This window comes from Hyaena hyaena, unplaced genomic scaffold (genome assembly GCF_003009895.1).
Source record: "Hyaena hyaena isolate Hyena2069 unplaced genomic scaffold, ASM300989v1 scaffold_50, whole genome shotgun sequence".
Taxonomy (NCBI): Eukaryota; Metazoa; Chordata; class Mammalia; order Carnivora; family Hyaenidae; genus Hyaena; species Hyaena hyaena.
The window spans coordinates 4,634,826-4,659,692 of NW_024080682.1; the positions used below are offsets into that span (position 1 = coordinate 4,634,826).

The following is a 24,867-nucleotide window of genomic DNA, read 5'->3' on the forward strand; positions in this document are numbered from 1 at the left end:
GGGGTTCCCATTTGGGGAAGTGGAAGGTGCCTGCAGGCCTCAGAAGGCAGGGGGGGGGCAGTGCAGGGGAGTGGGATCCTCCCCAGCAACCAGCCCTGGGAGGAGGGGGAGGAGGAGGACGGGGAGGAGGAGGAGGGGGAGGAGGAGGAGGGGGAGGAATCAGAGCCGACAAGGAAACATCCAGGCTTTCGCTTCGAAAGCTACAGACTAGGAGGCAGGCCGAAGTGCACAGAGATAGGCCCTCATGGAGGCCACCACCCACTGTGGTGATCACCAGCCCAGACAGGAAGGGGGCATCCCTACTCTAACTGCCGGCCAGAAGAAAAAGCAAATCCTCTCAAGAAGAAGAAAACATTATCCAGGGTTTCTACAGTTTTGTGTAAGAAATGTTTGACAAACAAATGTTACGTGGAGACAGGACAGAAGAAATAAAGAATAGAAACAGACTTTCAGTTTATCCAGATATTGAACTTATCAGAAAGAGGCCTTAAAATAACTGACTAATAAGTTCAACAAGATAAGTGACAAGATGGCAAATGCCATCATTTGAATCCAGAAAATAACTGAAAGGAAATCCTAGAACTGAAAAATACAAAAACTAAAATTAAGAGTTTAAGAGAAAGTTTAGCAACAGTTAGGACACAGCTGGAAAGGCAGCGAAATGGAAGACACATCAATGGAAAATAGCACAGACTGGAGGATGTAAAAAGGAGGGGAAATTCAGAAAGACATATGGGAGTGAAAAGGCCCAGCCCATGTGCAGCCGGTATCTGGGGACAGAAGAGAGGGGCAGAAGTGGTATCTGATGACGTAAGGGCCAACCATTTCCGAAGCGGATAAAACACGCTAAGCCACACGCTGATGAAATGCCACTGATCTCCAGAAGAATAAATATAAAGAAAACCAAACCAGAGCACATCAGGGTAAAACTGCTCACCAAGGACAAAAAGAAAATCCTACAAGCTTTCAAAAGGGCCACAAGACAACTTTCAACCGGAAACCAGAAGACACTAGAAAGACATCATTTCAATGTTGAAAGATACCAAATAAGAATTCTAAATTCTATGAAAATACCCTCCCAATGAGGGGCGCCTGGGGGGTTCAGTCAGTTAAGCGTCCGACTTTGGCTCAGGTCATGATCTCATGGTTCGTGGGTTTGAGGCCCGTGTCGGGCTCTGTGCTGACAGCTCAGAGCCTGGAGCCGGTTTCAGATTCTGTGTCTCCCTCTCTCTCTGACCCTCCCCTGCTCACGCTGTCTCTCTCTCTCTCAGAAATAAATAAAACATTAAAAAAAAAATACCCTCTCAATGAGAAGGCAAGGGAAAAAGTTTTCAGATAAACAAAAACCGACAGTTCATTGCTAACAGACTAAATGAAATGCTAACAGATGTTTTTCAAGCGGCAGCTAAATGAACACTGGAAACACAAATCATGGACACACATAAACTGAACCACCAGTGACAAACACTTCACATCCGCTAAATTGGTAAAAATTTAGAGCCCGCACTGCCACTTGTTGACAATGAAGTGGAGCAATGGGAAGTCTTATTCACGCCTAAGAGATGCAAAATAATACAACTACCGGGAAAACAATTCAGCAGTATTTTTAAAAGTTGTAAACCCACATGCTCAATGATCCTATAATTCCACTTCCAGGTACGTACCCTGAAAAAACAGAGGTACCAAGGGATATGCAGAAGAATGTTTACACCAATATCATTCATAATAGCAAAAGGTAAGAAACACATCAAATATCCATCAGGAGCAGAATGAATAGAGGAACGGTCAACATGATGTTGTTTACAAAGATGGAAATGGCAGCAACCTACTGAATGGGAGAAGATATTTGCAAACAATAGATCTACGAAACGGTTAATATCCAAAATCCATAAAGAACTTGAACAGCCCAACACCAAATTTAAACATGAAGAGAGGACCCAAACAGACATTTTTCCAAAAGGACATCCAGATGGCCAAAAGACACACGAAAAAGTGCTCAATGTCACTCATCATCGGGGAAATACAAATCAAAACCACAATAAGATATCACCTCACACCTGTCAGGGTAACTAAAATGAAAAACACAAGTAATAGCAAGTGTAGGCAAAGAGATAAAGAAAAAGGAACCTCGTGCACTGTTGGTGGGAATGCAAACTGGTGTGGCCACTGTGGAAAACAGTCTGGAGGGTCCTCAAAGAACTGAAAATAGGATTACCAAATGATCCAGTAATTCCAATACTGGGTATTTGCCCAAAGAAAACAAGAACAGGAATTCAAAAGGACACACGCATCCCAATGTCTGTTGCAGCATTGTTTATAATACCCAAGATACAGAAACAACCCAAGTGTGTATCCATAGACACTTGGATAAAGAAGATGTGATATATACACAATTACACACACACACACACACACACACACACACACACACAGAGGAATATGAGCCATAGAAAAGAATGAAATCTTGCCAATGGCAACAACACGGATAGATCTAAGGAGTATAATACTAATTGAAATAAGTCAGTCAAAGACAAATACCATATGATTTCACTCACATGTGGAATTTAAGAAACAAAACAAAGTAAAAAAAGACAAACAAACAAAAACCCAGACTCTTAAATACAGAGAACCAACTGGTGACTGGCAGGGGGGAGGTAGGTAGGGAGACGGGTGAAATAGGTGAAGGGGATTGGGGACACACGTCTCACAATGCACACTGAGTAAGGTACAGAACTGCTGAATCACTGATTCACACACCTAAAACTGATGGAACGCTGCATGGTGACTGTACTTCAGTAAAAAAAAAGAGAAAAAAAATCAACACATTTTCAACAACAAAACACTGGACTTCCATTTCAGAGACAGGGCGGAGGAGCCCAAGCTGGGCCCAGCTCATTCCTGGAGGTGAGGTCATAAAATGGGAGTGTGGAAAGACCAAGTCAGCTGGACTGCAGAGAGCAAAATACCCCACGAAAAACTCCTCAGAGAAAGAACTCCAAGGATCCTGAGAGGGTCATCCTTGGTCTTCAGTGGGGTGAAATCAGCTCAGGTACACGAGCAAGCAAACCACAGCTGGAGAAGGAACCAGTCAGAAATGTTACGTGGAGCAGCATACAACCATTGGGAAGGGCCAGGAATGGGGCCTGCCCCCACGAGACAGTACCAAGGCCCCAGAAATCACAAGCATTATTGCCTTAACGTGAGAACAACTGGCCCTATGGGAGGTGCTGCTCTGGCCCCGCCTGACAGGCCTTCAGAGCAAAGGCTACAAAAACATAGTGGCCAGTGATAAGATCCACAGTGTCCACCATCCAATCAAAAATTGCCAGGCAAGAGGAAAAGCAAAAAATACAACCAATGATGAGGAGCAAAGGCAATCGACTGAAACTTACCAGGAATTCACACACAAGTTAGAATTAGCAGATAAAAACATTACAAGTGTTATTACTATCGTATCTCCTATTATTTAAAAAGTAGAGGACACAGGGGCGCCTGGGTGGCTTAGTCGATTGAGCATCCGACTTTTCGCTTAGGTCATGATCTCGCGGTTCGTGGGTTCGAGCCCCGCGTCGGGCTCTGTGCTGACTGCCAGCTCAGAGCCTGGAGCCTGTTTCAGTCTGTGACTCCCTCTCTCTCTGACCCTCCCCTGCTCGCTCGCTCTCTCTCTCTCTCTCTCTCCTAGAAATAAATAAAACATTAAAAAAAAAAAAAAAGACTGTCTCTTAGCTTGGGGAGAGGATAAGTATGTATCTATTCACCTTTTGTTTTGTTTTGTTTTGGAAAATGACTTTTCAGAAGCTGATGTTCAGAGATGTCACTCCATTGTCTCTTCACTTGCATTATTTCTGACAAGTAGTCTGTCATCCTCATCTTTTAAAATGTCTTTTTTCTCTCTCTGCTTTGAGAATGTCCTCTTTATCATTGACTTTGAATAGTTTGATTAAGCTGTGCTTTAGAGTGGTTTTCTTTATGCTTCTTATTCTTTGGGTTCATGGAGTCTCTTGGATCTGGGAATTGACAGCTTTCGTCTGATTTGAAACACTTTTGGCCATTATTTCTCCAAATGCTTTTTTTTTTCCTCTCTGCGCCCCCCCCGTTTCAGTGACTGCAGTTGCATTTAAGTTGGCGCACTGGAAGTCGCCCCCAAATGCAAGGATTTTCCTTTACTTTTCAGGTTTTTTCCTCTGTGTGTTTCATTTTGGATAGTTTCTATTACTGTATCTTCATGTTCACTAATCTTTTCTTCTGAGTGTGTAATCTGCATTTAATCCCATCTATTGTATTCTTCTCAGACCCTTCAGATTTTATATTTAGAAGTCCTGTTTAGACTTGTTTTATACCTTCCATGACTCTAACATGTTAAGTCTGTGTCCTCTACTTTTTATTTTTTATTTATTATTTATTTTTTTTTAATATTTTTTATTTATTTCTAGGAGAGAGAGAGACAGCGAGACAGTCTTTATCAATAGCTCTCGATAGACTGGAAGCCTACAACCTACGCTCAACATTTCATAATTTTTTTAATCTTTCAGGCTGTGGTAAAGTCTCTGGAAAGAATCCCAGATCCAAACACGAGTGAAGAACAAAAATGTACGGTACCTAATTTTGTCTTAAGGGTCTTCACATTTTCAAGTTCTTGTTCCAACTCCATTATATTGTATTCCACTGAGGAAGACAGTCCTGTCAAAAGCAAAAGTATTTTAGGAGTGTAACAACAGAACCCCAACAGCAGAGAATGGGTAGCCCTCACATTTAATTAAAATACAAGATAACACATTACAAAGCCTTATCACTGAGAATAAAAACAAATGCTGATTTGTGATTCTCAGAAATGTATATCCATTTCTTTACCACTTAAAACATCCAAGTTCTTGCTGATTAAACACTACACGTTCCCTAGAGAACGCCTTAGTGTGATTAAATGTTTACTTGATCCGTTGTTAATCTTTTATTAATGACAGAAATATCATATGCTTATTATAGAAAGTGAAAGAAATTCACGAGCCTGTTCTCTATCCTGCCTCCCTCAAGTGACACTCAGTAACAGCTTGGTTGATGCTTCCACACCTTTCTTCATACTCATGTAAATATTCACATATACATCTATACCACACACATGGTTTCTGTATATATTGTGTAAGAAGGGGTTGAATCGGACACATTATATTACCACTTGCTTTCCTAGCCAACGATAGATACATCCATGTTTACAGAGAGTGCCAACTCCGTTAACAACTGAGTAATATTCCACAGTATGGATACACTTCAGTTTTATTCAGAATTACTCCACTTATGACTTAAAGTAAGGTTTTCCTCTGTTTTTTGCGACAACATTGCAACAAAAATTTTTGTATGTACATCCAGTACACTCTAATGCAATTGTTTTTGCAGGATGGATTCCCAAAATTCTGAGTCACAGGGTGTAAGCATTTACAGTTAAGAGATATTTAAAGGTTATTCCCTTCCAAATATTGTAATTTATTGTAATGATTTAAATTATTGTAATAATTTCCATTTCCATTTATAGCTTTTGAAAGTATCTATTTTCTAATATCTTCCCTCACACTAGATGCTGTAGTTCTTGAATTTTGGCCAATATGATGGATGAAAAATGTTTTCTTATTGTTACTTTAACATACATTTACCCAAATGTGGTTGAACTTCTTTTCATATGTGTATTTACCACATGTATTTTCTCTACTCATATTTTCTACTTATTTCTATAATGACTTGCATATCTCCATATTCTATTTTATATGTTGAATTCTGAAATGGATAAATTAAAATCCTCCACTGAAAGTATACTTTTGTTGGTTAGGTTTTCTCAGTTTTTTTTTTTTTTTTTAATTTATTCTGAGAAAGAGAGAGAGAGAGACAGCGTGAGCAGGGGAGGGTCAGAGAGAGAGGGAGACACAGAATCTGAAGCAGCTCCAGGTTCTGAGCTGTCAACACAGAGCCCAACGCGGGGCTTGAACCCACGAACTGTGAGATCAAGACCTGAGCTCAAGTCAGACGCTCAACCGACTAAGCCACCCAGGCACCCTGGTTTCCTCAGTTTTTAAGAGTTTTTTCCATTATGTATTTGTATTATCTGCTAAGTTTTCGGGTTCCTAGATGACGGTTACACCCTCCTTATGAATCATACTTTTTATCATTAGATAATGACCCACTTCGTTTTTAATGTTTTTCAACTTCAATTCTATTTGGTGGACCTTAAGTTCTACTTTCTTTCCGATTTTACCTGCCTCCCTTATTTACTAATTTATTACTGATTTACATGTGAGACCAAAAAAAGATTGAAATTAAAGGTAGATAGGTTTGTGTGTCTATCAGCTGAATCTTATTTGAGGTTTAACTTTACCAGTTAGGGCTCGTTGGTTGTAAGCAACTGAAGTGGGTGGACTAGTTACAACAGAAAAGGAATTCATGAGCGCGCGAGAGCCAGAAGGCCAACTTCCGGTTTCCTGGAAGGAGCAGCCCCAGGCTGAGGGCTCCTGGCGGCAGGAACAGATGGGCTGCCTCCTCTGATACTACAGCTGGGATGGGGCAGTTCCAACGACTCCCAGGATCAAGAATAAAATTTTCAGTCTTTATGTTGCTAGAACCAAGAATAAACTTCCACTGTCCAGTGGCCTACCTCCAGAGTCACAAGGCATTCCTTCGGTCGGGGAGACACGGAACTCTGACAGCAGTTCCACGGATGTGATCCAGTGCGAGAAACAACAGAGCCGCATCAGATGCTTTACAACAGACATGTGCTGACTACCCGATCTGAGGGGCTCTGTTCTTTAACCGCAGAATGCAGCCCATTTACATTTAGTAGAATATGGTGTTTGCATTCGGTAGAATTTTGTATAACAGCTAATAAACTTCGTTTGATACCTTTCATATTACTTGTCTTAATTTTTAAGTGTTTTTAAAATTTTTTAAATTATTTTTTTAATGTTTATTTTGAGAGAGAGAGAGAGAGAGAGAGGGAGAGGGAGGGAGAGAATCCCAAGCAGGCTCCACACTACTCAGTGCAGGGCCCAACTCGGGGCTCAATCTCACAACTGGGAGATCGTGACCTGAGCTGAAATCAAGAGTCAGAGGCTTAATGAACCAACTGAGCCACCCAGGTGCCCCTTAAGTATTTTTTTTTTTAAATTTTATCTTTACTAAAATAAAATGTGCACATAGTTCTGAGTGCCACATACACTCACAAGGTACACGCATACATGCTGACCTTCCTCCTGATTTGACCTCCCAAAAGACCACTGATTTAAATTATTTAGCTGATTCTTTCAGGGCTTGCCTTCCTATCACTGACTAGCTTCCCTTGCTAGGTCCTGATATTCCAGCTCTTATTAATAATTAGGGCCTTCCTACCGTGTAAGGATTTGAGTCTCTGTAAGCCACACACCTTATCATTCCTCCCTCTCCCAGTGTGGATTATTGGAAATTGTGGTTACATCAATACTCAATGTCTGCATTATTACAACAGAAACACCATCTGCTGCTTGCCCACGTAATAAACTGTGGTTAGCTTCCTTTCCTTCCATGATATTATTCTTCCCACACCTAGAATTAGTAACTTTTTTCATTTACTTAGTTTTCTTTGTACTTAGCATCTCTCAATGCCCAAGCTTCCTCCCAAATGTGTTTTTCTCTTGGTGTGTAGATTCCCGTTATACCACTCCCCTTGTCACCCGGAAGAAACTGCTCCTGGAGTCTCTCCCTGCCCTGGTCTGGACCGGCTGCTCTCTAGGCCCGCTGCACACTGGTGCCCCGGGCCCCTCTGCCCTTCTCGCCGGTGGTACGTCTCCTATTTCCTACACAGCCCTGCTGGCTTGCGCCACTCCGTTGTGTAGGGGGTGCAGAGCCTCCAGCGGATTGTGAAGAAAAGGTGAATGAGAGGTAGTATTTCTGAGACTGCACAAGTCTGGATATCTTACCTTTGCTCTTACAGTTTGGTTAAATAGGGACTCTAGGGCAAAGCTAATTACCCTGCAGGATTGTAAGTCGCTGTTCCATTGTCTTCCAGCTTCTGGCAGTGCATCTGAGAAGTCCCAAGCTCTTCCCGTCCCCTTGAGTGTGAACTGCTGTCCATTCTGTGAAATGGGTGGAATCTTGGTCCCTAGTTTTCTCCTAGCGAGTCCATTTCCATGTACCACGCGGGGCACTAGGTGAGCCCTTTCAATCTCCAAATTCACATCCTTTGAATCTGAGAAATTTTTTTTGATTTTGTCATTTCCCCCTTTTCTCTCCTCTCCCCGTGTGGAATCCCTAATAGTTGCCTGCTAGATCCCTAAACCGGTTCTCTAATATTCTTAAACCTTTTCTCCTATTTTTGTCATTTTGACCTATCGTCTAAAAAAGGTCTTTATCTTGTGATCTTTTGGATAGGTCATTATTTCTAAATATCAAGAGTCCCTTTCTGTTCACCAGATACTCCATTTTTCTGGAATCCTGGCCTCCGCCATGACTGCAACCCTGGTTTCTCTCAGGAGGTTAACAACAGATTTATTTTCAGATATTCTTCTCTAGTGTGTTCTGTCTCTGCCAGTGTTCTTCATCAGTTGGCCTCTCCTTTGAAGTGGCTCAGAAGTCTGGTGAGCCTTAGCTGTCTGCTCGTATTTAAGAGTGAAGCGCTAGGGGAACCTGGATGGCTCAGTTGGTTAAATGTCCAACTCTTGATCTCAGCTCAGGCCTTGATCTCACAGTCATGAGTTTAAACCCTGCATTGAGCTCCACCCTGGGTGTGGAGCCCACATTAAAAAAAGTTTAAAAAGGGGCGCCTGGGTGGCTTAGTCGGTTAAGCGTCCGACTTTCGCTTAGGTCATGATCTCGCGGTTCGTGGGTTCGGGCCCCGCGTCGGGCTCTGTGCTGACTGCCAGCTCAGAGCCTGGCGCCTGTTTCAGTCTGTGACTCCCTCTCTCTCTGACCCTCCCCTGTTCATGCTGTCTCTCTCTCTCTCTCCTAGAAATAAAATAAAACATTAAAAAAATAAATAAATAAATAAAATAAATAAATAAAAAAAGTTTAAAAAATTTTTTTTATAAGTGTATTCATTTTTTAGAGGCAGAGCGCCAGCAGGGGAGGGGCAGAGAGAGAGGGAGACACAGAATCTGAAGCAGCTCCAGGCCCTGAGCTGTCAGCACAGAGCCCGATGTGGGCTTGAACTCATAAACCATGAGATCACGACCTGAGCCAAAGTCGAATGCTTAACCCTAGTGTCCCCCAATTTTTTTAAATTAATTAAAAACAAAAAGAATGAAGCACTAAACATGCTAATTTGAAACTCAAGGGTGAGTGGTGGCTGACCACTGTGAGACTTCCGGCTGGGCAATCCGACCAGGTCTCTCGGGGAGGGCACCCTGCCGCTGGCACCTGTGGGGCCTTCCTCCGGGGCCAGACAGCGTCCCACGTGCTCTGCAACCTCCTCCCACCCCCCCCACCCCCCACCGTCCTCTGCTCTACACTGGTCCCAGGCCCCCGCCTCCCGTTCACTCTCTGGAGAATGACCCTCCCTCTTCCTGGGGTAGGAGAGGGGCGGGGCCTGCGACCTCGGATTGAGGGAAGAGATGTGGGCATCAAATGGCTTCACAAACAGGACTGTCAGCCAACCCTCCACTTCATCCCCACTTCGTCTCCACTTCTGTATCAGGTGCTGCCACTTCTTGAGATTTGGGGGGATTTGAGGATATGAATCAAACACAGATAGCTTAGGATTTAGCCTCGTTGGGTCTGTTAAACTTGCTGCCTCTAAAATGTTCTCAGGTCTGCCAAATTCCAAATTTTTATTGTGGCTTTTTTTGCAAGTTCTCATTCTCTGAACCTCAGTGTTCTCATCTGTGAAATGGGGTGTGAAATTGATCCACTGAATCAAAAATCTCAACTCAAAGTTGCTTAAAAAAGGAGAAAATGATTTCATGAAATTAGAAGTTTAGACACAGAATGGGCTCCCAAGTGGGTTTTCCCACAGCTCAACAGTGACATCCAGGGACTGAATCCTGCCATCCACGAGCTGGCTTATGAAGACCGGTGGCTCTTTCCCCTTTCGTGTCATGTCACAATTTCTCTTCATTTTGCTCTTTATTTCCTCTTTTATCAGCTGGTGGAATCTGTTTATTCTGTTTCCACAGGTTAATGTGGCACTTCGGTGGTTGCTTTCTCCCTCTTCACACAAGTCGAGCTGTATTTCTTTTCTTCAGTATAACACAGTCATTACCCCTGAATGATGCTTTACTGAGGTGAAGCTTTCACCATACTTTTATCAAACTGTTCTTTTCCCTGCTTCCCACCAACTCCTCCTAAATCCTGGATTTTACTGAGATTGCTTTAAAAATATTTAATATAATATTATTAGTAAACTTTTCTTTCAGTGTATAAGGTGTCATTTCCTTAATACCTAGGATAGTACCCAGCACAAATGAGATACTCAATATACAAATATGAAGTGAATACCTTTTTTTACCCTAATATACATACATCTTTATAAATACATGAGTTTTTAATTATAATCTACCCCCCACCCCTTAAAAGTAATGATATTATCCAATAATCCTTAACAGGTCACAAAGAGGAAGTTTGATCTTGCTCTCTCTCTCTTTTAGAAGTTGTTTTTCTTTGTGAAAGCTTATGAGGTGTTTTATCATCATTATTATCATCATTTTTGGAATTCAACAATCTTACACAGTAAGTCTAGATCTTTTAAATCTCTTATTTATTTATTTATTTATTTATTTATTTTATTTATTTTTTTTTTTTAATTTTTTTTTTAATGTTTTATTTATTTCTAGGAGAGAGAGAGAGAGAGACAGCGTGAGCAGGGGAGGGTCAGAGAGAGAGGGAGTCACAGACTGAAATAGGCTCCAGGCTCTGAGCTGGCAGTCAGCACAGAGCCCGACGCGGGGCTCGAACCCACGAACCGTGAGATCATGACCTAAGCGAAAGTCGGACGCTTAACCGACTAAGCCACCCAGGCGCCCCTTAAATCTCTTATTTAATAATCTTGTCTGGGACTCTGGTCTTTTACTCTGCACTAAAGTCTTTCTTCAGTACATTGACATTTTCTTCTATTATCTACTTAATTCTTTCTCTATTTGTTCTCCTTCCTCTATCTAGATGCTTGTTGTTTAGATTAGTGTCCCAGCCCTGCCCTCCCTGTCTACCATCTCACGGTGGTTCCTGGTCTTCGTACTTTGGCTCTTTGACATGAAACAGTTCTTCCACTTGATTCTACCAGATAATTAATTCAGTTTTCAGAAAGACTACACTTGTTCCTTACTGCTGGTGTCACAAAGTACCATAAACTTAGGGGCTTAAACAATATGGATTTACCAGCTCACACGTCTAGAGTTCAGGAGTCTGAAATCCGGGTGGACGTGTTCCTTCTGGAGACTCAGGGACCATCTGTTTCCTATCTTTTCCAGCTTATCTAGAAGCTGCCCACAGTCTTTGACTCATGGACCTTCTTCGGGTCACTCTACTCTGCTTCCATTGTCACCTCCCCTTCTGTGACCACCTGTAACCATACTATGAGGACACCGGGCCCAGCAGATCGTCCAGGATAATCCTGAGACCCTTCAACTAGTTACCTCGCAAAGTCCCTTTAACCATGGAGGGGCCATGTTTATAGGGTCAGGGTGGGCAGGACTTGGATACTTTTGCAGGGTCACTATTCTGCCTACCACCAGGACTATTTCATCTTTTGTCTGCTGAATTTTTAATTTTTTTTTCACATTCGAGGTGGCCTTTTTTCTTCTCTAATTATACCTCCGTAAAAGCCCCTATTACTTTTAAGAGCTAAGTACAAACTCCTATTTGTCTCTCCGTTGGCTGTTAACCTCAATGGGAATGGCTGTTCTGGACCCTCATTGTCACGGTCACCACTCAGCGTCAAGCGAGTGATCACTTTTCTTTCTGCCCAGCTATTGTTCCCTCCACACCTCACGTGGTCAGACGGTCTGTCAAACAATGACACACCATTTTGAGGGCCCAGCAATTTCTGCTTTGGGGGCCTGGGGAAGAACCGGCCAGGAACACTGGCGTAGGAAGCAGCAGCCTCGGGGCTCCGGGGTCTCTCTAGCACCAGTGCTCCTTGCTCCAAGGGAGAGAGAAAGCAGATGTGGCCAAGGACGCGAGACGGCTGGCCGGCTACCGCTGCAGGGCAACGCACAGGCTCCTTCCCTAAGCCCCCTTGGGCGCTCACAGAACTCCAGTCTCCCCTGGGTTTCTAGGGAAGGTAAGCACTGCCCCCTCTTCATCTCCTTCCCCGCTTCCATCCATGCGCTGGGGAGAGGAAGTCAGTACCTTCTCATGGAGAAGCGGGGGTCCTGAATGCACTAAAATGTTACAGTATTTCCAGGGCTCCTAAGTTTAATCATTTTACTTGTCAACAGGTAATTGACATTTATAAGAGAAGAGGGGTGAAGACAGATATTCAGGAAGTGTGGGCCAAAGCTACAAAACTTTGACTATAACTGTAGTTTAGAGTTTCTAGTTGCCAAAGCACAAAGGGAAACAATTAAATTACAGAATTAATGAATGTATCCATACAAGAAGGAGATTTGCAGTAAGATGGTATCGCATTTTCAGATTTTCAAGTATCTCTGAATCAAAGCTTAAACTATTCACTAGTCCTAAAGATACCTCTTTTTATCACATTTCTTCATAAATTATATGGTGTGTATCTTCAGTTAATGGTCATTTAAATTCTATATCTGATTAATTACAAATACAATTCCAAACTACATTGCATTCCCTGTATTTGTAAAGAAGTACTATTCCAGTAACCAGTTCAGTACTAGAAAAAATAATCTGATGAGGATTCAGAAGTTTGAAAGGAAACAGGTATCAGGATAAACAGTATTCCAGCTGCCAATTTTAAATTAAGTGAAAAGACAGAAACGCCTACTTTGTGGTATGATGTCTACAAAGCCTTACAGACATCTAGACGAATCACTAGATTTTCCAAAGGAACAAAAACTCAAGTGGTACTTCTGAAGTACCGTATTTTTATTTTCAGGGGACACAATGTCAGGCACACAATAGGCAGTTACTGACTGGGGCGCCTGCGTGGCTCAGTCGGTTAAGTGTCAGACTCTTGATTTCGACTCAGGTCATGATCTCACGGTTCATGGGTTCAAGCCCTGAATCGGGCTCCTCACTGACAGTGCGGAGCCTGCCTGGGATTCTCTCTCTCCCACTCTCTCTCTGCCCCTCCCTCTCTCAAAATAAATAAATAAATACTGGCTGACTTGCATATAAAAATTAAGAGTGCATCCTCATTATCTTCAAACAGAGCATGCTTGCATTAAATGACTAGATTCACCTGGCATAACACAATTTTCAAAGACAGTACCATCCTTTACTGTGCATGTATCATTACCTAAGTGAGAAGAGTAAGCTCGTGTAGCCAGAATGTCCCATTATAAATGACCAAAAGGAACGGTGCCTGTCGTGTGGAATCAGGACACACCACAAACGCGCAATGGAATGTTACGTGAATTTCAATTGCACTAAAAAAAATCGTCAAAATATCCTGAACAACTGTATTAGCCTTACTTTATTTCAAAATGAATTTCACATGTTCCATGTCAGCATTGTCTAGTCAATAAGTCAAACTGGTAGACAAAACCTGTTTGGACTAGTCATGAAAAATAAAAAGGGATTCTCCAGGAAAACCACAAAGCAGCTCATTTAAGGTCAATTTAACGGTATTATTCTGTTTTTCTTCCAGCCACGACATAAGATTTCACTACCTCAAAGGAAATTATAAGAGTATCTATTTGCATTCCCCTAGGTGATTGGCAGTTCAACACCAATTAGTTCAAAATTACACTGTTACTAGCATGCAATAAAAACAACACCTTTCATCTTTCTTACACAGGTAAGAATACCTTCAGAGCCAATAACTTTGATCAAATAAGTATTTTTGATCCTGCCCCACCCGTCTCTTTGGATTCAGGAAAACTAATAGCTGAAGGCAACTTTTCCCAGCTTTATTCTTAAGCTGAAAAACTAGTGTGGTATTGAAAATATTTTGCTTCCAAGATAACAAAATTTCCCAAAGCCCAGCATTTCGTCAGTAACTAAGCCTTAATATACAGACAGCTTTCACTGACATTCATATGTTAAAGGGGAGATACGGATTATTTAATTTAAAATATATAATGCGTTTTTAAAAACAAATGTAAATCTCTAACTCGGTATGTAAACAACTCAAACAACAGGAAGCAATAACACAACCTCCCTCTGGCAACCTGGTGTCCTAAACTAAGTCTCGGATGAATACTACTTGGAAGCAGACACCTTGAGAATAAACAGATTCGTTTTTCATTTAGCATGAAACTAACCAAAAATAGTCGCTTAGAAACCCTGCTACCTAAGTAACTCTTCACAATTCTCATTATACTTAGTATGTTCAACTGACCGATATAGTCTCTCGCCACCAGCATGTGGGGTCCCTCAAGTACTTTTGGTTATTTCTCATCGCTCAGGCAAATGATTTTGTTGCTGAAAGCCCAAGACTCCTAGAAATTCGCAGTCAACAGTCCCTATCCTCAAAGCAAATGCCATCGCGGCTCAGCACCGGGCCGCGGCGCATCAGGCAGACCTGGAGAGCCCCCGTGAACTGCACCATATTCATCCCCGCGGCATCCACTTCACACCAACCACGGCTGCCACTGTCTACGGAAGAGACGGGCAAGCCACACGCACACTCTATTTCTCCTCCACTTGCGATGCTGCTATTTGTTAACATACTGGCTTCTATTTTCTCAGGGAATACTTTTTATCCACAAAAGTATGGCTAAGTACAGAATTGAGTAATGGAAGACTTTTTATATTGAATGCAATTTGAAAATCCAAATACATGTTCATTATAAATGACCACAAGCAAGACAGAAAATATTTAAAAGTCGGCTTTAAGGACATTTACAAAAAGCTATATACAGTTAAAGCAATTGTTTGGCTTTTCTTTTTTCACCATAGATATAAGTTATTGGTAGATCTTAAATTGCCCAAGACATTATTTTTTTTAATTCCATATTTATATATGGTATCAGCAGGAATACCATCATCCAAATAGGTTGTGGTTCAACAAGTGACTCGTGTGTATTAAATCTGTCTTCTGCTAACAAATTTAGATCACTTACATACAGTAATCTAAATTTCGGAGAATATGATACCTGACTCTTAAGTTACTCTACACTTTGTCACTGTGAACTGTTCTTCATCTGCTGACACTACTTATCATCTACGTGTCTTCAGTCACATCACTCCATCCCGCAGCACATCATTTGTTTGGACTGCATTTTACAGTCAAGGAAGGGAGTATGTAGCCCAAGAAGCTAAATCAACCGTAACAAGGCAGCTCTCACTGTTTCAGACATTTGGACCCAAATGTTGACAGTGTTCTTGGTGAGAAACCATTTAATTAGTTTCATCAGTAGAATGAATACTCTTTGCTGTTAGCTCAGGAAGTCAAGAGATCACTAAACACGCTCTTCTGTCACAGCACTGCCTCCATCATGGCACTGCCTCCGTCACAGCACTGCCACTCGGTGACAACTTTTTGCTCTGTACGTCTGTAAGTCTGTAAGTCTGGGAGCTGACCAGTCAATGAGTCTAAGCCTCGTCGTTTCTCAAACTGGCCCAGGGCCTGGTACATGTGAGACGTTCTCAGCTGCCGTGACATGACCAACAGGGAACAGTATTCATAGAAAGCCACTGCTAGCCTACAGAAGAAGCCCTAGGAAAGTCCAGAGGAAGGCATGCAGAGGACAGAAGACGAAAGGGGACACACGCTTCCTCACAACACAAAGGCTGGGGAAGACTCAGATGAGCCTTAGCAGACCGTCCAGCCGCGGTGACAGCAAGCCCCTCTGATAGGCTCCCGCCACGGCCGCCTGGCCAACTCAATCCTTGATCAATGAGCAGGACTCCAAGACTACGGGCACCAAACGCTTCCGACAGCTCACTGGAGTGCGTGAAGAGATCGAATGTGGTTTCTTTCCTCTTTCGCTGTTCAGAACACAAAGCTACGGCAACTGAACACTGCACAGAAGTGAAGTGGTACATCTGCTGTGCTCCTCAGAGTGAGGAATTAACACAAAAGCTTCAATGAAAAAGGCTTCTTTAAAAGATCAAAATCAAGCAGAAAAGTAATTGCTACTCAAAGTGATATACTTTTTATCATGAAGATGAAAATAGCACCTAACAAAAGTGAATTGAATCATTAAGTTCAAAGTCTACAATATTTTTAAATAAATTACATTAAAAGAACTGTGAAGGTTTTGAACTTAAACAATAAAAAATAATTCCTATTCATTATGGTACTTCTAAAGTTACCCAGTACACCCATAGGCTATATACACACGAAAGCTAATTATTTCAATTAATGCTGTTGCATTACTTAAACATTTAAACATGCTAATGATATATGCATCCTCTTAATCTTGGGGAGGCATTACAAAAGAGCTTCTACCACAATTAATGTAATGGCACTTTCTGTTGGGCTCCTCTTCTGGGGTCCCCGAGTAGAAATGGATCTTGATTGCTCATATTTCATGGCCTAACAATGGGGGGAAAATCACCTTATTTCTGCTTCTTCACTAATACCCCGGGGCATAAGGTCCGCCGGCGCTCAATCTTGGCTGGTCTTCAGAGCTCTCTACTGTGGGCCTTCCTCAGTACTGGCTCCATGTAATTCTTTTATCACCAAATTTTATTTCTTCTTCCTTCTTCACCTCTTTATGGTAAAATGACAACTCTCCATCATGTATGTTTTTCATCTATTTACCTATTCGTGCTACAAGTATTTACCCCCAGCCCACAGCGCGATTGGGGTATCACAGGATCAGGGGCACGGGAAGGAAGAAAACGAACGAACACGCCCGCCCCTGGGGAGTTCAGGTTCTCTGGAGAGGTGGGCAATATATAAAGAGTAAAACGGTTGTGTCGGCAAGTGGGAAGCGCTGCGGGAAAACATCAGGCGGGTGGGAGGGCACGAAGGGTAGTGGAGAGGTGGTGGCAATATTAACCATGTCCACTGGGCTGCAATGTGGGGAAGCCCACGGGGAGGGAGGGGGTCTTTTGGTAAAGACCCAGCAGACAGGAGGCAGAAGGGATCATGTGATAACGGCCTGACAGAGGCGGCGACGGGTCAGGGAAGAGCAGCAAGGAGACCGCAGGGGACGGAGTCAGAGGGTGCGCGGGGCGCGGAAAGGGACCAAGCCAAGACCAGCCTGTACTCGGGCTGGGGAAGAGCGCCACAGAGGGCTCGGGGCACAGGTGAGGGGATGGGACTCCTAGTTCCAGCACACTTGCTGACGCAGAAGCTCAAAGATAAACGGATGGAGGCTAATTAGAAAACTACTACAAAAATCGAATGAATAGGGGAGTGTGGCTTCAGTCTAGGTGGTGACACGAAAGTGGATATTCTGAAGCCAGAGCCAACAGCTCTCCTAACGGAATCCACGTGGGAATTAAGGGAAAGAGAGTCCAGGAGTCAGCGGAGCGCCTAGGAGAATGGATTCACCACCGACAGGCCGGTCAGCGAGGACGGAGGCAGAACCGGGGAAGGAGACGGTGAGCTGGCTTCGGACAGGAGGTGTCTAAGACGCCTCTCCGGCATCCGAGCGGAAATGTGTGCTGGACGGACGAAGAGGTGAGGCGAGAGGTCAGCTGCACTCAGAGGGTGTTCAAAGCCAGAAGACCGGGTAAGGTACCCCAGGGAGTGCGGGTCAACAAGCCCTGGGAGCGTTTACGGGCTGCGGCAGGCGGCGCTCCAGGGTGAAGAGGCTGCGGACACGGGGAAGGACGAGCAGCGTTCGCGGAAGCAGCAGCTCCCGAAGGAACAGAGCGAGGAAGGGGTGAGCCAAGTGGACTGCGGGCTGTGGGCGAGGACGCCGAGGTCACCAGGCGCGCTGACAGCAGCACGTCGGCACCGGAGGCGAGAGGGCGTCCCTAAGCAAACGTGGGGCGCGGAACCAGCTGGGGCGGGTACAGCCCACGGGGGCCGCGTAAAGACCAGCCAAGCGGCGAGGCGGCGACAAGCCAGAGGCACGGGACGGGCAGGCGGACCGGCGCGCGTCCTCCCTCCTTCCTCCCGTGCACTCACTCTCCTAGTGAGGAGACCAGAGCACGTGTCTACGCCGAACGCCACGACCAGCTGCGGGAAGACTGGTTTCGTCAGAGTCCGACGGCCGCAGTCAGTCGTGTCCTTGAATCAGGGAGAGGGCACCGCATCCAGTGCGGCCGGGGGCCCGGGCGTCGCCAGGAGCGCGGACGGTGCCGCCACGGCGCGAGGAGGGGCGGCACGTGGGGGGGGGGGCGTGGGAAGGACAGAGCACGTGGACGTTTCCGCGCTTGCTTCAGCTTCCCAAGAAGAGAGAAGCAAGGTCATGGGCTGAGCGCGATGGTGAAGCCTTGAGGCACGTGGGGGAACGTGAGGTACGTTCAAAATACTGGCTGTACGTTTCTTTTCTTAAATTTTTTTTATGCTTATTTTTGAGAGACAGAGACAGCGTGAGCAGGGGAGGGGCAGAGAGAGAGGGAGACGCAGAATCTGAAGCAGCTCCAGGCTCTGAGCTATCGGCACAGAGCCCGATGGGGAGCCCGAACCCACAGACTGTGAGCTCCTGATCTGAGCCAAAGTCAAATGCTTAACCGACTGTGCCCCCCAAGCGCCCCAAGATACCGGTCGTACATTTAAAGAAAGGTCAGGCAGTTAGTCGGTCGGCTGAACAGGCGTGAGTGCTGAGCCGGCGAAGAGCGGGTGACAGCCAGGGCTGGGGTCTGGCCAGGCAGAGAGAGGGACAGGGCACGGAGTCCAGCGGTGGCCAGGAATTTCAGCCGTGAGGCAGCACGGGTCTGCCGGGCGTGCGGGAGAAGAGGGGGTGAGAAGCGATGAAGACGGACAGACCGACGAAGAGCGGCGGGAACCGGCTGACAGGCGGCTGACTGCGCGACTGCACAGGCACCGGCCCCCGCTCGGGACCGGCTGCGCTGGGGTCCCCGGCAGCCAGTAGCCGAGGAGGACGGCCCAGAGGGAGGCCTGTGGCTGGCCAGGCAGGCTGCGAGGGTCATCCACACGGGCACTGAAGTCACCAGCTGCGACAGGCGGCGGGGCAGAGAGAATGATCACGAATGAGGAGCCAACGCCCTCAAGGACGGCGGAGGGGCTGTGTGGGAGAAGAGTGAAGGGAAAAGGGAGAAGCGATATCACAATCTAATGACAAGAGGTTCAAAGTGTCCAAAAGCAGCAGAAGAGAACGAGAGGAGTGAGGGGAGGGACGAGGGGAAAGACAGAGCTGCCACCTGACCGGGACTGAGCAGCAGTCTGTGCTGGGGGGGCTGCGCTTCTCTAGCGAGGGGGGAAGACTGAGGGCCTACTGGCCGTGCTGCTGTGACCCAGCAGGGTTTGCTTCCACACAGTTCCACGCGGTTCCACACAGCTGCACGCAGTATGCACAGAATTTCAGGAACTAGGGGACAGTGGGAGATCAGGCCAGGGTGGGATGCAGCAGCTGTGGGCGACAGTCTTGGTGCAGGGGTCCTGGGGTGGCTGGGCTCCTGATGCTGGCTACCGGAAGGCAAAGGGCAGGATGCGGCCACGTCCCTCATGGTCTCAGGCAGCAGCCAAGTAAGGCTGTGTGCCGGGACGCGGGGAGCAGGGGCCCCGCGGGGCAGTGCTGGCTTCTGGGGTTGTCAGAACCGGACAGCTAGAGATGTGGGGCGCACTCCACTCTGGGGGCACACACAGCCCTCCCCCCGCCTGCCCCGGGGGCACACACAGCTCCTACCATCTATTCCTTTTTTCAAGTATTTCAAGGTTGGATAAGGTCTTGTGATTCTGACCCCGTTTTTCCCTTCTTCAGCCAATTACTCTATGATCTTGAGGCTCAGAATCTAAATGTATCTGCTCAAGGTCTGGTTCTGAGAAGAAGATGCAGAGTAAACAGAAAAGGGAGGAGAAAGCTGAGCCGATGGCTAACAAAATGGCTTCTTTGGGATGCTGATATTCTAATAGTGTACAGGTTCGCTTTATCTTAGTAACATATTTTCTGAAGTAATAATAGTATTAGCAAGAACAGAACCTCTAGCCCCAGCAAGGGACAAACAAGAAGAAGGGGGAAGTCACAGGCAGGCATTCCATCAAAAGGCTAGAGTGATATTTTAAAAACCAAGCATGAAAATTCAATTCCAATAATATATTAACTACCACAACAAGTTATATACCTTCCAGAAAAAACAAGTGTTATGTTTCTTCAGATGGCTGTGAAGCTGGGCTCCGAGCAAACCAAGCAGATATCCTGAAGATTCCTGTGAAGCGCATCACACGTTCCCAAGCAGACCAAGAAAGCACACTCAATAGCCACTAGCAAAACTCAGCTGTGAATTCTGGGGTAAATCACTGCTGTACATTTTTTAAAAATCTTTTACTCTTTCTTATTAGTCTGCAATTTTTTTCAATAGCCCAGGAAAAAAAAAAACACTTTAGGTGCCTGGGTAGTTCAGTTGGTTGAACATCTGACTCTTGTTTTCAGCTCAGGTCACGATCCCAAGGTCATGAGATTGAGCCCTGCGTCAGGCTCCGCACGGAGCATGGAGTCTGCTCAAGGTGTGTTCTCTCTCTCTCTCTCTCTCTCTCTTTCTCCCTCCCCCGCCTCCCCACCCCTTTACCCCTCTTGCCCAAGCTTGCTCTCTTATTCTCTCAAATAAAAATTTTAATTCACCTTTTATTTTATTTTTTTTTAATTTTTTTAAATGTTTTTTATTTATTTCTAGGAGAGAGAGAGAGACAGCGTGAGCAGGGGAGGGTCAGAGAGAGAGGGAGTCACAGACTGAAACAGGCTCCAGGCTCTGAGCTGGCAGTCAGCACAGAGCCTGACGCAGGGCTCGAACCCACGAACCGTGAGACCGTGACCTAAGCTAAAGTCGGATGCTTAACCGACTAAGCCACCCAGCACCTCTAATTCACCTTTTAAAAATAATTTAAAATATAAAATTTTGTTACAAGAAAATACATTTGACATAATACTAGATTAAAGAAAACCTATGGGGAGGTTTTCCACTACTCCCCTTCTATGGTCTATACTTCCTTAAAAAATAGCAAATCATAAAATACTGTTTATCTTGTTTTTTCCACTCCGCATATACTGAAGCTCATGATCCTGATCTCTAAGCATCAATATGCCCATCTGGCTACAGAACCATTTATGTAGCAAACCTGTCGTTTCCCATCCGAAACAGTCTACGCTGCTAATGAACAGCAAATGACAGAAGGACAGCGACTACCCCAAAGTATCATTAACGAGTGTCAAGCTCCCGGAAAGACTACCAGCCTACAACAGAGCGCTCAGGAACGGCACGTGGCCTACCAATGGCAGAGGCAAAATCATCCTCATGACACGCGGGCCTCTGCAAAGGAGGCCTCCGTGCCAGTCTGGGCGCCTCGTCTGCTTGGGCCGGGCTTCCTTTTGTGACACATCTAGCCACCTGGCAGCGACTTCGGTTTCCTTGTCTTTAGATACAATGAACCCCTTTGCAATTTGAGGAGCCAAAGGATCTAGAAAGATATGGAGGGACTTTCTCTTCCCTCTGTGGGAACGAAAAGTGGGAAAAGGCTGTATTTTTGATTTGGGTCTGTTTTGACTCAACCCAAATTCTTAAATCCGTGGGCCACTCTCCCAGCCCTGCTGCGGGTCTCGGCCTCCTGGTCCGCAGGATGGAGGCCCGTCGGCCGTAGGCACACGGCGCACACGATAGGCAGCGGCTCGCAGTTCAGCACTTTCACTGTGTAACAGCGTCGTGACCCAAATAAGACGAATTTATTATAATGGTTACTACCTTAGCAAAATTTTATAAAGCTGACAGTGTTGGGTAAAGTTGTAATTCTGAAATTAAATAGGCTTAAATGTTAAAATAGCTTTCTTAAAGTTAGAAGAATAAAAGACACAAGTAGTACCAGCCTGAAAGTTATTGCTACCAAAGGATACAATACTATTGACAAGAATTCTCTAAAATAGGTAAAATCTGAAATTCTTTCACCTAAGAATAAAGCTCTAAATGTTAGCAACACTTTTAATTGATGGTCTCAATTCACTATTTGTAACTGAAGAAAGTAGGTATATTTTTTCCTATTTCATACTTAAAAGTAACCTTCCATTTTATACTTCCTCTTCAGTGATGATCCTGAAATACAGTTAGCTACTAATAATCTGATGCTGGGGTTGGTGTTCAACATTAAAGGAAAAACCAACAACTTTGTGGTAGAAGAGAGTTCAGAGTGAAAATCATTTAAGTAAAATTAAAAGAAAATGTATCTGAATGATGTCAATTCTCCATTAAACTATCTCATTACTCTTTTCTTCATTGGGTCTTCATTTGAAGCCAAAAAGCAGGAGTAAGTAAACATCAGACTTTAAGCTCTCTGACATGCTTCCTGGGTTACCATAGCTGGTAACGAACAGCGTTCCCAAATAACACAGAGCTCCTAAACATCACTGAGACGGTCGAATGTGGCACCTCAGAGCAGAAAGACACACTACTTTTCAGCTTAAAGATTTCAACAGGAAGGAAATGAAGTAAGGATATTAAAGTCACTCAGAAGGGGCACCTGGGTGGCTCAGCCAGTTGAGCATCCAACTCTTGATTTCAGCTCAGGTCACGTTCTTATGGTTTGTGAAATCGAGCCCCAAGTTGGTTCCGCACTGACAGCCTGCAGCCTGCTTGGGATTCTCTCTCTCCCTCTCTCTCTCTCTGTCCCTCCCCCACTCACACAAACTCTCTCAAAATAAATAAATATTAAGAAAATTAATAATAAAGTCATTAAGAAAACAGACAAATCTGCAAAACCTCAGTAACTGTAAGTCATAATGCTTAAAATATATTAGGGTCTTGACAGCAGAGGTGTATGTCAGTAGCCAGTGTCTCGGACCTGAACTGGCCTTGCGAGGTGACGGCGCACTTCAGCTAGGGAACCGTGGGAACTTGGCCATGGGGCTCAGCCAAACTGTCCTCACCTGGGACGTTCACACGTTACTCTTAGGTCTTGACCTACTGCAACAGCACAGCGGACTAAGAGGCTTCTATGTTTCCCCCTCAACTGGTGTGTTTCTTAAATTAAATAATACTTCCATTCGGCTCTAAATACATAATACATACGTACCATTTAGTCGTCTCTGGAGTGCTTCCTCCTCCAGGGTGATAATATAAATTTGTTCATCCAGGTCTTCAAGAATCTAGATCCAAAGATCAAACCAGTGACCAATGTGTTATTACAAAACTAGTGCCTATGAGAATGTTTAGGCTATTTAGCCTAGGATTTAGACAACCATTCAAAAATATTAGGAACTTAAAATATAAATGCTCAAACTATGCTATATACAAATTAAGGAAAAATATTTTAGTATGGAACTAAATACATCAAAGTTGACTACTCTAAGGTCTACATATATTTAAAGGATTAAAGAACACTGCACCTCTCTCAATTACAAATAAATATATGAATTCCAACCATCCAAAAGGCTACTAAATACAGCACTACCTCTTATGTCCAAACCAATTATTTTAGAGCAAGAGGAATAGATCACTCCATGCAATATTGGTCTCTCGTTTATGTTTACCTACATAACATTTAAAACAAGAAATCTATAAACTCAATCACTACCGTGCAATACTTTCCATTTACATCATCTTTACGTACTAAACATTTCCTGCAAATACTGAATACTGGCACTATCAAAATCATCCTGTGGACAGACCTCTAGGAAATATGACGCCTATATATACACCGCTCACCACACGCCACACAACACGAATAAAAAACAAGAACAAACCAATGACCAATCACCAGTTATACAGGGTATTAGTTGCACTATCTTCACAACTGACAAAACCAAAAATAGGTTTAACTCTAGCTTTGTGAACACAGCATACAGTTCCTGTCAGGTATCGAATCTGCAGAACTTCTATCAAATTTATTTAGAGCAATCCAACAATTCTCAGTATTTCAACAAACACTGATAATCCCTTATTATCAACAGGCCTAGCACTGACAGCAAAATAAAACAGTAAAATAACAATAAATAATGATACACAAATAAACAATTACAAAAGCTGGCGATCCTAGAAGAAAAGGGTAGGGAGACCCACTTCGGCAGGCCACCGGCGAGGCCCCGCAGGACACGAGCCCTGAGTCCTGAGTAGGGCAGCAGAGCAGACAGCAGACTAGGCTACTTCAAGCAGGCTCTGCGCCTGAGGCAGGCAGGAGCCTCACTGTGCTGGGCCCCGGCACCCAGTTTCTTACCTATCGACGTTCTTACCGCTTCCTACTGCTGCGATCACAATCCACAGTTTCCCCCACTCTTCGGGTCTGGCCCACACAAAAAGATTTCCTCCTATGGTGCGAAGTGTCCATTAGTGACCTACCACCACTCGGTGTGAGTGAGGGACAGGGGGTGGCACACAGGCATTTGTGGTAAGTGCTTGTGTGCATCATGCCCTTGATTCTACAGCAATCCAGGAAAGACAGAATGCTACTGTCCCCATCTTATGCCAAAAAACAAGGGTCTGGCGAAGAAGAGTTATCTGCCTTTGAAGCCTACGCTCTTAACCATTCTGTGTTCCTAGGGACTCAAGTACGAGTCAAACACAGTCCTTGGCCTCCAACGGCTTATATTCTAGGGTCCTAGACAGACAGGATGAACCCCAAAATAACTGTAGGATTAAAAAAGCAGTCATAACTGACACTAAAATAAACAATGTTACAAAAGTTCAGAGGAAGAAAGATTCCCGACTTCTATGTGGGAAGAAAGAAAGTTTTGGATTGTGTTTTTGAGGATAGTGGCCTCTTAGCTGATAGCTTAATTTACTGCA

The 24,867-nt window shown here is 44.4% G+C and overlaps 1 protein-coding gene and 1 long non-coding RNA gene across 9 annotated transcripts in view; one reads left to right on the top strand and one right to left on the bottom strand.

Moving 5' to 3' along the window:
* LOC120230903 overlaps nt 1-6,888 on the top strand; it is a 35,872-nt gene extending 28,984 nt beyond the window's left edge. Inside the window, exons 2-3 of the long non-coding RNA XR_005528214.1 lie at nt 4,533-4,590; nt 6,365-6,888. This is a non-coding gene — a long non-coding RNA (uncharacterized LOC120230903). The remainder of the gene's footprint in view (nt 1-4,532; nt 4,591-6,364) is intronic.
* The window catches only part of LMBR1 (limb development membrane protein 1), a 148,292-nt gene that overhangs the window by 30,713 nt on the left and 92,712 nt on the right, over nt 1-24,867 (bottom strand). For all 8 annotated transcript variants that reach the window (XR_005528210.1, XR_005528209.1, XM_039230687.1 and 5 more), the window contains 2 exons: nt 23,159-23,231; nt 4,600-4,680 (listed from right to left, as the gene is read on the bottom strand). Coding sequence is in view for 6 of the 8 variants with exons in the window: in XM_039230687.1 (XP_039086618.1) it covers nt 4,600-4,680; nt 23,159-23,231 (154 nt within the window). In the remaining 2 variants the exon portion in view is untranslated. The remainder of the gene's footprint in view (nt 1-4,599; nt 4,681-23,158; nt 23,232-24,867) is intronic.